The sequence below is a fragment of the Rutidosis leptorrhynchoides genome, chromosome 9 (assembly GCF_046630445.1).
Source record: "Rutidosis leptorrhynchoides isolate AG116_Rl617_1_P2 chromosome 9, CSIRO_AGI_Rlap_v1, whole genome shotgun sequence".
Classification (NCBI taxonomy): Eukaryota; Viridiplantae; Streptophyta; class Magnoliopsida; order Asterales; family Asteraceae; genus Rutidosis; species Rutidosis leptorrhynchoides.
Window position 1 is genome coordinate 104,779,344 of NC_092341.1, and position 15,381 is coordinate 104,794,724.

At 36.0% G+C, this 15,381-nt stretch overlaps 1 protein-coding gene across 1 annotated transcript; it reads left to right on the plus strand.

Annotated features, from left to right (window-relative positions):
• Positions 1-1,380: 1,380 nt before the first annotated feature.
• Positions 1,381-11,321, plus strand: LOC139868290 (uncharacterized). The gene is made up of 5 exons (XM_071856618.1): positions 1,381-1,965; positions 2,257-2,529; positions 2,630-2,761; positions 3,168-3,232; positions 11,294-11,321. The coding sequence occupies exons 1-5, from the start codon at positions 1,381-1,383 to the stop codon at positions 11,319-11,321; spliced, it is 1,083 nt and encodes a 360-aa protein (XP_071712719.1).
• The last annotated feature ends 4,060 nt before the right edge of the window (positions 11,322-15,381 follow it).

Genomic DNA, 15,381 nt, shown 5'->3' on the forward strand with positions numbered 1-15,381 from the left:
TATTCTTTTTAGTTGATCCACATTAAATAAATGCATATATTCCGATGAAGTAATAATCATCCAATATAAAATTACTTACGGGTTTTAAAAAAATTTTGGTTATAAGGAATATGTAATTTCTAAGATCATTCATGTTTAAACGCTATTTGTGGGGTAGTTGTTTATTCAATAATTATAATTATTATTTTTAAAAAGCTCTAAAATTTTATGAACTGTAAATTTAAGGTAAAAGGAATTCATTCTACCAACATTGGTACGGGTTCAAAAAATTGTACTACTGGCCCGACAACTAACTACTAGTATATTATTTTTAAAAAGCTCTAAAATTTCAATTTCAAATGCATCAAATTGTTAAAGTGAGTGTGAGTAACTCACATTCAAATCAATATATGTAATTTGAAGCAAAATATGCAAATACATACATTATATTTGTGTAAATATTAAAAATTGAATATTAAAAGCAAAAATTTGAGAATTTGAATTGAAGAAGAAGAATCGTATATAAATGGCGGCTATAGAGATAGCAAAATTGTAGGGAAATCAGAAACCATAATTAATGACCACCGCCGTCGGAACTATATCACCGCCACCGTCGGATCTGGGTTTCCCATTTTTTCAAATCCATTCAGATTCGGTTCAACGCTTCAGATCTATCAGAATTATCATCATCACCGTCGGATTCGGTTCAACGCTTCGATCTCTTTAATTCCGTACGAGATTTCGAGATCTAGTAATTGTAATTTGATTTGAAAACGATAAAGTTAACCGCCAAACACCACTGGATCTGAAAACGATGAAGTGATTGTAGGAATGAAATCAGCAATTTTCAAACACGGGGACCATTTCAGAAATTTTGGTACAAACCACAATGACCATTTCAGCAATTTTGTTAATACATGAAAGAAATAGACGAAAGTACTCTCACATGTCTGGCATATGACTGGAGTTAACGGAATTTTTTGATGACCGTCATAATTAGGGACTAAATCAGCAACATTAACAAACCACTGTGACCAAATAAGTCAAAAAAAGCACAGGGACGAAACCAGCATTTTAGTACAAACTACAGAGACCATTTCAACAATTTTGTCATACAACTATATAATACATATAATCGTATAAAGGTAGTTTTTATCTAGTATTGCACTTCGATAGTGGACTCTTAATCTGTTAAATTAATTATTAAAATTGTGGTTCTTGCTCTACCAACAACTGAATTATTTGCAATTAAATACTCCAGTCAAATCTCATAATATTCCTCCACAAGCCTTAAAAAAGGGTATAAATATGATTCTTATCTCCTTCATCTCCAAAGCACATATCCATACATCTTCATTTGTACATAACAAAACTTTCAATTACAACAAACTAGTAGATACAATGGAGGCTTATGGAAATGTTTTTGATGAAGAATGGATGAATCTTGGCTCAATGTTCTCTAGTGATCATGATTCATTTCATTTTACCGAGTTGTTCACAAACGAACATGATCACGCATCGAATCTTGATACTTCAATTGTTTGGCCTAGTACCAATGAATCCAATAGTTCTAGTTCATCTATTATTGATGATCACATTGTATCATATTCTTCTGATCATGAACTTAAAACTAACATGTACAATTATTTATCTCAAGAAAGTAGTGACGCGCACGATATATTCCAACTTTGTCCTTCTAATAACGTGCGTGCGGATGATGTGTCTGATCAATCTGAGGATCAATGTATGATAGAAGAAGGTGATACTAGCAACTTCTTGTTACTTGGTCAACTTTTATCTGGTGAACAAATGGATGAACTTTCTATCAAACATGAAGCAGTGGCAGAAAAGGGTAAAAGAGAGAATTCAGTTTGTCAACCTATGCTCACTGCTGATCTGAAGAGGAAGTATGAAAGTATTGAAGTTTCTAATGAGATGGAAATCAATATAAATCCCAAGAAGAAAACTCGGGTTTCAAGAGATACTGTAAGTCCTCCTTTTGGACTAACTGTCTCAAATAAATTGTTCACTTTCATATTCATAAATAGATTAAATAATGAGGTTAAGTTCATTTATATCCCTACTTTATTCATATAAAACAAAATGTGTAAAAAAAAAAAGTAAAGAGTAAATCTGTTCTTAAACTGATTTTTTTCTGTGAATAATGAATATGGGATGGACGGAGTAGTTACTTATTATCATGATTATTTTCAAAATGTTTGTTATCTCACTAAAAATGAGTATCTTACGATGTGTAATTTAATGTTATTTTGACAGAAAAACAAGAAGAATTTGCCAGTAAAGAAGAATCAGAAGACGATATATAATAATAGCATTGATCAGTATGAAGGTGAAAACAGTCAACAAAATAATCAAAAGATCACCAGCAAAAACAATAGAAGAGGGAATCATGTACAAAGCTCGAGTTCATGTAGCTCTGAGTACGATTCAAATGCGTGTCAAGATTTGGACGGTGGGGCGATTAATGTAAATGAAAAAACAAGAGCTGGTAGAGGTGCTGCAACAGACCCTCAAAGCATCTATGCAAGGGTGAGTTTTAGTTGTTTTTAGTAAATTAAAATGTATCATAACTTATTATATTTATGAATCTAATTAATATGTTTGCTCCGCTTTATTTGTAATTTTACAGAAAAGAAGAGAAAGAATTAATGAAAGACTAAGAATCCTTCAAACCCTTGTGCCAAATGGAACAAAGGTTGACATTAGCACAATGCTTGAAGAAGCAGTTCATTATGTTAAGTTTTTGCAGCTTCAAATTAAGGTGAGATTAGTTTGTAAAGATCTAAAGAATCATATTTCATGTTACATTTAATTTAATTAAATGATTTTTTAAACGTAGCCCTTAAAACTTTCGTTAAAAATACTTGTAAAGATTCTAAAGAATCAAATCGTACGTGTTATATGCTATACTTAAATAAAATGATCTTTCTAAACGTATAGTAGCCCTTAGCATGTCGTTATTACGAAGAAACTATTGTGCGTATAACTAACTAACCGTTATGTATTATATATTTATGTATGTTAACGACAACTTTTAAAGCTACCAACGTAACGTTTTAATTATATTATATGATACGATATAGTAGTAATATGATAATAGTTAAAAATACTAGCTTGTTACGTATATATTACGGAGTAATAATTATTTTTCTGGTGGATTTTTGCAGTTATTGAGTTCGGATGATAAGTGGATGTATGCTCCAATAGCATATAATGGAATGGACATGGGTCTGTACCAGAATATTTCACCAACTTCATAAATCTCGCATTTGGAAAATTAACTTTTTATTTATTTTCCAATTAATTAATTGATTACCTAATTAAGAAACCAAGAGACTTCGAATACATATATATAATGCGACATGTAATTGTAATGCAAATACGGCATTCATTTTTCTAGACCATTATAGAGATCGAATTTGATCTTGAGTTTTAATAATAAAAATTATATTATAATATATTTGATATATACTACACGATCTTGTATTAATTGGACATGTTCTACAATTTCACATAATGACATGTGGTGGCTGATTATTCGAAAGCTTTGATAAAATCTATGGAACATTGTAACTAATCTCATATACACGACTATTTATTCCATGATCCATCGAATCTAATAATAGCCATCGTGAATTGATAAAATTGAATATTGATTAATGAACATAAGAGTCAGTTACAGAATCGTACGTCTAGTTTTACTTATTGCATGTATCGTCTATGTTGAATAATAACTTCGCGGTCATCATATGATACTCAAAGACTGAAGTATGAAGATATGTGCGAAACATCAAATCAACATAAGAAATTAACCGATTAACTAATTTTTGAAGTTATATAACGTTTTGCCCTTCAAGATAAGTTGTGAAATATACCATGTATCTTCACAAAACGCAATCCCTAATCTAAAAGGATTGAGATTGCAGTTTATACACGCTCTCGCTAACTTTTAACTTCAACTCGATGATACACTGGTTTTCAAGCCGCAAACAAGGTCATTGTGGCTTGCGGGTTCCGTTTTGCGCCTTGTTGTGATTTGATTTCGGTTTGTGTTTTGAATACGCATCAATAGTAGTGTTGAGTATGCAGACGTTTGAACAAGAATCGAAGAGGAAGAGATCGTCGCGGATCGCGAGATGTGATCATGGGACGCAAGCTCAAAGTGTCAGAACGCGGAATAAGGTGTCGAGTTGTTTGATGATTTGGATTCAGAGGATCTGAGGTTGCGTTTTGCTACTAAGAATCATTAGACACGACCCTTTCTTGGCCAGCAAGATGTTTCACAATCTGTTTAACTCTATATAATGTAATCCTTAGCTCCTATAAGTGTGTCAAAAATCAAATGAAAATCGTTGATTTGCGCCCGTGGACTAAACACTTCACCAATCCAATGAAGTTATGATACAACCACGTAAAATTCTTGTGTCTTTTATGATTTTTTATTGTTTTGTTTTATTTGTTTGTTATTTGTGGGTGTAATTCAATTACACAAGTTGGGTGTGAATTAAGTTTTTTGCTAATGAGGGAATCGTTAGTTTGGGTCATCCGCTATCAAATCCTAATAAGTGGTATCAGAGCAGGTCCGAAGATCGGGCAATACGTCGAATTGAAGACCATGGTTTACGATAGGATGCTGATTAGGGTTATCATCATGCTAATAAATGACGGCTAGGGGTTTTTTCGATATGTATTGATATCTAGAGACTTAGTTGGTAGAAGTAAAACTCTGGGGTATGTCTACATATCCAGGGAGAGTTGTTCACTTCGGCACTGGGGTTTCCAAAAATTCTGTCGGGTTATGATGTAAACGGGACGCCATTTGCATTATGATGGTGATTTTTAGCGGAGGGTTATGGAGTTAGAGGTCGGATCGATGGGTTTGTTGCGGAGAGATTTGTCGGGAGATCTGGGTTGATAAGGCTAAAAAGGAACATATATTTCATAGCAATATCCCTCCTAAATAATAGATTTTTATATGTAATTGTATTATATTTTCATTGTAATTGTTTAAATAAATAAATGAGAAGACGAAGCACGAAGATTAAAGAATTGAAGAAAAAGTGCCACTAAAGCCATAGTACACTTAAAAGTGCCACTAAAAAGTGAGTAAAAGACTCGCACGGATTTTGAAATTTATGGAGAACAATTTTTGTGCAAATTACAAATCGCGAAACGTAAAGTGCACAATATAAAATAGTACGAAAGGACGTTTGAAAATCCGGAACCGGGACATGAGTCAACTATCAACGCCCGACGCAACGGACTAAAAATTACAAGTCTACTATGCATAAGAATATAATATAATATATGAATAATTATATTAATTATTTATATTTTATATTTATATATATAAAACGTCGGCAAAGAAGATCCAAAAGGGTGTGAGCTGTATCCCATTTCCCCGCGACTCGCGGAGTTCTCAGGCACAAAGTGCCGCGACTCGCGGAGCACAGAAATTTCAGAATGCCTATAAAATCTCACGAATTCTGCGAGTAAAAATAACATAATAATAATAATACTCCGTATAATATAAATAAATAAATATATATATATATATATATATATATATATATATATATATATATATATATATATATATATATATATATAGTATAGATTAGTGTTATATTAGATTAGTTTGGGTTATGTAAAAGTTATTTTTACGGGTTTTAAAGTCGGAGCTCTGCCCGTGTAACACTACGCGATAAATAATCAATGTAAGTTATGTTCTCCTTTTTAAATTAATGTCTCGTAGCTAAGTTATTATTATGCTTATTTAATCCGAAGTAATCATGATGTTGGGCTAATTACTAAAATTGGGTAATTGGGCTTTGTACCATAATTGGGGTTTGGACAAAAGAACGACACTTGTGGAAATTAGACTATGGGCTATTAATGGGCTTTATATTTGTTTAACTAAATGATAGTTTGTTAATGTTAATATAAAGATTTACAATTGGGCGTCCCTATAAATTACCATATACACTCAATCGGACACGATGGGCGGGGTATTTATAAGTACGAATAATTGTTCATTTGACCGGACACGGGGATGGATTAATAGTCAATGGACTCATTAAAACAGGGGTGGATTACATTCAAGGGTAATTGGTGTAATTGTTAACAAAGTATTAAAACCTTGGTTTACACACAGTCGATAACCTGGTGTATTCATTAAGCAAAGTATTAAGACCTTGTTACAGTTCGAATCCCCAGTTAGTTGGAATATTTGACTTCGGGTATAAGGTTGAATTTGCCGAGAAGTTTATAATTATGACCGATGAACTATTATGGACAAAAATCAGATAGGTTTCAAATACATCCAGGACAAAGGACAATTAACCCAGGACAATAGATTAAAATCAAAACGTCAAACATCATGGTTACGGAAGTTTAAATAAGCATAATATATTTTATTTCATATTTTCTCGTACTTTTATTTATTGTCATTTTAATTATTGTTATTTATTTTATATTGTTAGTTAAATATCGTCATTTACTTTACGCTTCTCTTAAAATATAAAATCGACAAACCGGTCATTAAACGGTAAACCCCCTTTTATATATTATTAATATAATATATTTTGTACAAATATAATTGTTTAAAAATATAGTGTGCAATAAGCCCGCTCCCTGTGGAACGAACCGGACTTACTAAAAACTATACTACTCTACGATTAGGTACACTGCCTATAGTGTTGTAGCAAGGTTTAGGTATATCCCATCTGTAAATAAATAATTAAAACTTGTGTAATTTGTAACGCTTTTCGTAGTAAAATATAGTACTATCACGTACCCCCACGCTACCACATCAAGTTTTTGGCGCCGCTGCCTGGGAACTGGCGAAACGCTATATTTTTAATTTATTTTTGTATAAATATATTTATATATCATTTTAGAAAAACAATATAAAATTAAAAAAAAACGTTTTTCAAACTCCACGACTCGCGGAGTTTGCAGGCTTAAAACTCCACGACTCGCGGAGCCGCCCTGACCAGCCTGACCAGAAACCCTATTTCGCATTAATTACGGAATATTATTAATTATTATTATTTATAAACCCTATTTAATTTATTATTATTAATATTTAGTTTTAGTTTTTAAATTAATTTGTATTTTGTATTATAATTAGTTTTATTATATATAAAAATTAATACTTTTATAAAATAAATATAAAAATAATATTTTTATAAAAATAAGTAATTTTATCACTTTTTATTTTTATATTTTGTATCCTTTTATTTAGTGTAATCGTAATATTTTTATTTTTATCGTTCGTAGTTAATTTTAAATTTAGTTTTGCCGTAGCTTATTTTTATTTTCTAGATTTTTAGGTTTTGCCGTAAAATCCCTTAAGTGCTATTTCTTTAGACTAAGATTTAGGTGCTTTAGAATTTTGCGACGATTTTAAAATTTTAGTGCCTTTTAAGTCACGACTCGCTACTTTCTTATTTTTATTTTTCGACGTTTATCGACGCGCATTCTTTTTCTTTCTTATTTCTCGACGCTTTAGTCTTTAGGACTTAGAAATTTTCTCTATTTCTTATCTACTATCTCAAACGGAAAGAAAAATTATTTAAGTGGTTAAATTAATGGACGTTGACAATTTTCTGCTTCGTAGTAATAGTTGGATTTGTTAGTGGCTGAGTTGTGAGCTTCCGATTTAAAGGGTTCTGGCTCCCTGCTGCATCTTTTGGCTATTCGAAACGTGGGCAAAAGCAGAAAAGTCTATTAATTGGACAACTTATATAAGTTTTTCTATTTTTATAACTAATAGGATAATTAGTAAATGCACCACATTGTAGCTAAAATTTGGCCATCGCAATAAAATGAAAATTTTTGAAAACAAGGCTATGGAAACTCTTTTTGATATCCAAAATCAATTAAATCAATACTCTCAAACGGGTGTTGATGACAATTCGTTCGGTCAATCTTGGATCACGAATGACGAGACAATAACTGGTTGTGAAATCTGTGGAGATTATCACTCAACATGGGAATGTTATTATTACGTTCTTATGGAAAATTACGCACCCACGGAACCTGAATGGAATGATTATGAAGAATACAATTCAAATTGGGATTATTCCCAAGAATACTTCCAAACTCAACAACCAGTAGACGAGGAAAATTACGTGTCTGAAAATTTATTAGACAATATGAAAATCAAACTTGAAGAACTCAATGCTCAAAATGAACAAATGAGAGAGTTTGTAAACCGGCAAGCTGAAACTCTATCAGACTACACACCTGTTGATCTGAGGAGTATTGTGCAAGAAAATCTCATATCATCGAATTTTGATGAATTCGAGAGCTCCGAAATCACCAACTATCCCGATGATACTTTTTATTCAGCTTTACCAATTTCACAACATATCGACACATTAGCCTCTACCGACGAAATCATCGATCAATCAATGAATGAAGAAGAAGTAAGGGTGACAAATTGGTACTCTTGGGAAAACGATAACGTTAAAAACTTTACCCTCGAGACCAAAGTGGTGGGACCGATAAGTACCGTTAATGAAGAAGAATCTACTCCAATCCCGAAATTCACCATTACACAACCTTCCAACCCAATATTCTCAATAAACGAGTCATCTATCGAAGATGAACTACGAGCCGTAATAGATAATGACACCTCAGATTTCACCCAATTGGGTAATAGAGGTGAAAACTTTGATCCCGAGAATAAAAGGAAGGAAATATTAGGAATTGTCCACCCTATAGAAATAAGTATGTCGGTGTATATCGATCCATTTGACCAAGAACCAAAAAAGAGACATATCCATTTACTAAAAGCTACACTTAAAAAAGAATTAGGTAGTGACGATCGGGTGGGTCTAAACTTTAAACCCATTGATATAATATATACCTCCCGAGATGTAAATAACTGGCTCACTATTTTAATTCGTGGAACTTATTCTGTAGCGACCCGAACAAATCGTCATTGACGGCGCCGTCTACTTAGGTCCCGTTACGTGGTCATAAGTCTTTAAAACAACGTTTGACCAAAAGATATGTCGCATTTATTTCAGATGTAAAGGTTGTTCAAGTTTACAAGAATAGTTCCACCACAAGTTACGATACGAAGTTTTAAGTACAAATGAAACTTATGCGACACAATTTAAAAGTATTCAAAAGACGCTCCATCTATGCATGTATACTCGACATCCAATGCAAGTATCAAAATAATGAGCGGAAGCATGTATCATGTATCGTTCAAGGACCTGAGAAAAACATAGAAATCTGTCAACGAAAACGTTGGTGAAATCATAGGTTTAAGTAAGTAAGTACAAGTGAACCACAAGATTTGCATCAATGAAATAATAGTAATACATTCCAAAAATTTGTTTCACGAGCACCCAATTATCAATACTTAACATTTCCTTCCATTGAACCCCATCACTTAGTGCTAGAACATACACTGTTTCTCGAAAATATATTTCATTCGTAAACGGTAGCGAACCGTTTGAATGAGGGTTTGTCAAACCCATATGGATCCATACAACATAAGTTCTCGCTTACACCCGGCAAGTGTAACTAATGATAATCGAATTGAGGATTTTGTTCTAAACTCGTATGTAGAATGTTTGTTTTCCTGTACTTGTGTTCACTTAGTTCAAAAGAATCGTTTATGTTTTCTCATCCCAAATATAAGTTCAAAAAGAGTAAAAGTGGGACTATGATCTCACCTTGAATGCACGAGTAGTAAAGTACTTCAACAAGTAAATGTGTGCAAGAACAATGCTAGTCTTGACCTAAACAAATAGGTTGTATCAATAACGGTAAACACGATAGGTCAAAGATGTTCAATTAGTCCTATGGCTCGTTAAGACTCGATCCTAATAGCATGTGAATCAAATTGTCATGTTTCATGCAAGGTACAAGTATAAAAACATGTTAGAACGATTGCACAATTATTTGGTTAAGTTTGATTAAAAGTCAACTTGGTCGGGTCAAAGTCAACAGAAAAGTCAACGGGGTCGGGTTGGATATCCGACAATTTTTCTAAGTTATATAATCATATATGAGCATGTTGGCCAAGTTTCATGTTAATCGGAGGTCCGTAGCATAGCAAACATTTTCATGTCAAATGACCAAAACAAACAGCCAGTTTTAGCCAAATGGGACGGCGTCCCAAATGGCTAGACGGCGTCCCGGTTTTAAGGTTGGGACGACGTCCCGAGAAGCTAGACGGCGTCCCGGTTCAAAAGGTGGGACGGCGTCCCAAGTATCTGGACGGCGTCCTGATCTTTTCCCAGGCCCTGTTTGCTGTATTCCTCAAATGGACGAACCAAAACACAAACAATCACATTTTATGATCCGCAAACAATTAGAACATGTATTTTATATCATCGGAAAGCTCTTTCGACAAGGAACGCAACTAAGCACTTTTCATCAAGCAAAAACATCATATACTATAACCGAAATCCCGTCAAGTGATCAATAGAGGTTTATTTTCAAGTTTCAAGTTTATCAATTGAAATTTAAGTTTCGGGAATCCAATTTATACATATGATATGCCGTTTTGAAGGTAATGAAACATGTAACACAACTAAACACTTATCAATAACATTAACAAGCATTCAATGCATCAAAAGTTCGTTTTAAGAGTTGTCAACCCTAACCAAAAGTTCACAAAATCAATAATCGCGTTTATGAAGTTTCTTAAATCAATCTATACATCAAAATGAAGCTAATGATACTAGGAACACAATTAGAACATGAACTTTTAACATCTAACAACATATGATCATCCAAAATTCAAGAACAACACACCAAAATTCAAGTTCATGCTAGTTACACTAAAACAACGAGATCGAGCATACAAATTATATACACGACATCACAATGAGCCATAGACACTAACTAACACCATTTCAAGTCAAAAACACGAATTTAGAGAAATCTAGAGTTTTAGAAATGTTACCCAAACGAGATGAAGTTGGTACCAAAATGAAGAGGATGAAGAGAGGATCACGAATATGTAATTTATTTTGTTGTAAGCCTCCTAGATCGAATTTAGATGATGATTGAATGAATTTGGTTTTTGGGTGTGTGTTCTTGCTAGAGAGAAAGAGAGAGAGATGGAGATGAAAATGAATGGGTGAAAGGGGTTTGACCCTTTGACCTAGTCAAGGGTTTGATCCCTTGTCAAGTTTAGTCCCCCAACTTTCGTTCGGGTGCGTGAATTACCTAAACGAGATAATTTAAAACGCTTATCAACGGGAGATGTTATAAACATATAACGGACTTTATATTAGTATAACGGAAAAGTAAATGGAAAAAGGCGGGATGTTACATTACCTACTCCTTAAAAGAAATTTCGTCCCGAAATTTAAGTAGGCGTAGTAGTCGTTGTTTCTTCCTCGAGATCTTGCGTTTCCGAATTCACGAATAGATGAGGATACTTCCTTTGCATTTGATCTTGTCTTTCCCAAGTAAACTCGGGTCCTCTTTTGGCATTCCAACGAACCTTGACAATCGGGATTCGGCTTTGTTTCAATGTCTTGACGAAGGTGTCCACAATTTCAACCGGTTCCTCCACAAAATGAAGTTTGTCATCAATAGTAAGTTCTTCGAGAGGGATGACGATATCGGGTTCGGCAAGACACTTTTTGAAGTTAGATGCATGGAAGGTAGGATGAACGGAGTTCAATTGAGGCGGAAGATCTAAACGATAAGCAACGGTTCCAATACGCTCCAAGATTTCGAAAGGACCAATATACCGCGGATTTAGCTTCCCGCGTTTCCCAAAACGGATTACACCTTTCCAAGGCGCGACTTTTAACATTACTCGGTCACCGACTTGAAATTCAAGATCGTTGCGTCGTTTGTCGGTATAGCTCTTTTGACGACTTCGGGCCGTCCTAAGCCTATCTCGGATTTGAATGATTTTCTCGGTGGTTTCGTGAATGAGTTCGGGTCCGGTGATTTGTACGTCGCCTACTTCGGCCCAACAAAGAGGTGAACGACATTTGCGGCCATATAGCGCTTCAAAAGGTGCGGCTTTAATACTCGCGTGATAACTATTGTTGTAAGAGAACTCGGCGAGAGGTAAGTGCTTGTCCCAAGCTTTTCCGAAATCAACCACGCAAGCTCGTAACATGTCCTCTAAGGTTTGAATTGTACGTTCGCTTTGTCCATCGGTTTGAGGATGATATGCGGTGCTCATGTCTAAACGCGTTCCCAACGCTTCTTGCAAAGTATGCCAAAATCTAGAAACGAAACGGCCATCTCGGTCGGAGATAATCGATAAAGGTACACCGTGTCGGGCTACGATCTCCTTAATGTAAAGTTGTGCAAGTTTCTCCATTTTGTCCGTTTCTTTCATGGCAAGGAAGTGTGCGGATTTGGTGAGACGGTCAACAATAACCCAAATGGTATCATAACCGCCCGTCGTTTTTGGTAGCTTGGTGATAAAATCCATCGTTATCCTTTCCCACTTCCATTGCGGGATCTCGGGTTGTTGAAGTAGTCCGGACGGTCTTTGGTGTTCGGCTTTGACTTTGGAACATGTCAAACACTTGGAAACATAAGTAGCCACGTCCCTTTTGATGTTCGGCCACCAATATAGTTGTTTAAGGTCGTGGTACATCTTATTGGCACCGGGGTGAATCGAGTATCGTGACTTATGGGCTTCATCTAAAATAAGGCTTCGTAGATCCCCATAACTAGGCACCCAAATTCTTCCGGCGAAATATCGGAGTCCGGTTTCTTTAACTTCGAATCGAGAGGTGAGGACGTTCAAGTGTTCGAGAGAGATGTTTTCATCCTTGAGAGCCTCATCTTGGGCTACCCGAATTTGGCTATTAAGGTTGGTGTGAATGGTGATGTTTAAGGCTCGGACACGAAGAGGCACCGCTCTTTCTTTTCGACTTAAGGCATCGGCTACTACATTTGCCTTCCCGGGATGGTAACGAAGCTCGCAATCGTAATCGTTTAAGGTTTCAATCCACCTTCGTTGTCTCATGTTTAGTTGCTTTTGATCGAAAATGTGTTGAAGGCTTTTGTGATCGGTGAAGATAGTACTCTTGGTTCCATAAAGATAGTGTCTCCACATTTTAAGTGCAAAGACAACGGCTCCGAGTTCGAGATCATGTGTCGTGTAGTTTCGTTCATGAATTTTGAGTTGTCGAGAAGCATAAGCAATGACTTTTGTTCATTGCATCAATACACACCCAAAACCATGTTTCGAGGCATCGCAATATACAACAAAGTCATCATTGCCTTCGGGAAGTGACAAGATAGGAGCGGTGGTTAGCTTCGTTTTCAAGATTTGAAACGCGGATTCATGTTCGGTCGCCCAAATGAATTTCTTTCCCTTGTGAGTCAATGCGGTTAGAGGACGTGCAACCAAAGAGAAATTTTCGATGAATCTACGATAGTACCCGGCGAGAGCCAAGAATTGATGAATGTGAGTAGGAGTAGTAGGAGTCTCCCATTTACTAATGGCTTCGATTTTCGTGGGATCGACTTTAATACCTTGATCACTTACAACATGACCAAGAAATTGAACTTCCTTTAACCAAAATTCACACTTGGAGAATTTGGCATAGAGTTGTTCTTGTCTTAAAAGTTCAAGCACAAGTCGGAGGTGTTCCTCGTGTTCTTCTTCGCTTTTTGAATAGACTAAAATATCATCGATGAACACGATAACGAATTTGTCAAGATACGGTTTGCACACGCGGTTCATAAGATCCATGAACACCGCCGGTGCGTTAGTGAGACCAAATGGCATTACAAGAAATTCATAACTACCATAACGAGTTCGGAAAGCGGTTTTGGAGACATCTTCCCCCTTAACCCTTAATTGATGATAACCCGAGCGGAGATCGATTTTCGAATATACACAAGACCCTTGTAGTTGATCAAAGAGGTCATCGATGCGAGGAAGAGGATATCGGTTCTTAACCGTCAATTTATTTAGTTCACGATAATCAATGCACATTCGTAGGGATCCGTCTTTCTTTTTAACAAACAAAATCGGAGCGCCCCAAGGTGAATGGCTAGGTTGGATAAAACCACGATCAAGTAGTTCTTGGATTTGACTTTGCAATTCTTGCATTTCAGATGGAGCGAGTCTATATGGTGCACGTGCTACGGGTGCGGCTCCCGGAATAAGATCGATTTGGAATTCAACCGGTCGATGAGGCGGAAGACCCGGCAATTCATCGGGAAATACATCGGAATAGTCACTAACAATTGGCACATCATCGATATGCTTATCATCGGACTCAACTTTCTTAACGTGGGCAAGGATCGCAAAACAACCCTTACGGAGCAGTTTTCTAACTTTAAGGCACGAAACGAGGTTGAGTCTGGTGCAACTCTTATCGCCATAGACAATCAAAGGTTCACCATTCTCGATAGGAATTCGGATTGCGTTAAGATCACAAAGAATGTGAGATTTCGGTTTGACTAACCAATTCATACCGATTATTACATCAAAGCTTCCTAGTTCCATGGGTATCAAGTCAATTTCAAATTCCTTACCCAAAATGTTTAACGTACACCCCCGGTAATATGTGTTGGCACTTAATAGTTTCCCGTTAGCCACTTCAATGGTATAAGTGGTATCTAATGGAAGAGGTGGAGTGCTAAAAGAATGAGTCAAAGTCTTGGATACAAAGCATTTATCGGCACCTGAATCGAATAAGCAAGAGACATAAGAATTGTTGAGAAGAAATGTACCCGTGACTAGTTCAGTGTCATCCCGGGCTTCCTCGGTGTTGATGTTGAAAGCTCGGCCGCGCGTATTGGGGTTATCTTTCTTCTTTGGGCATGCATTTCTATAATGACCCGTTTGGCCACATTCGTAACAAGTGCCCGTCTTTGGTGCATTGGGCCACTTTCGAGCAACGGGAGTGGCACTTTTACAATCGTTGGCCTTATGACCAACTCCTTGGCACCGGTGGCAAATTAACTTGCCACATTCACCAAAGTGATGTTTGTTGCATTTGTTGCAAAGAGGTAGGTTCCCGGCATAACCCCTCTTGCCGTCGGAGGTGTAAGGCTTCTTAGCAAAGTTGTTGTTGCTTGATTGGGAGGGTTCCCACTTTCTTTTGTTGCCGCCCGATTTATCCTCGGCCTTAGGTGCCGGAACTACGATTTCGTCAACCGTTTCAATTAGTTGGCGAGCCATGTTCATAGCGGCTTGATGAGTAGTGGGTTTGGATGACATCACCCCTTGTTTGATGCTTTTTGGAAGACCGAGCATGTAGAGCTCAATCCTTTGAGATTCGGGGTTAACAAGATTAGGACACATCAAGGATAGTTCGGCGAAGTGTTGATTATAAGCTTTAAGGCCGTTTCCGACCGCTTTCAAAGCTCTTAGTTCTTCCTCAAGCTTTCGGGTTTCTTCGCGCGGAAAATATT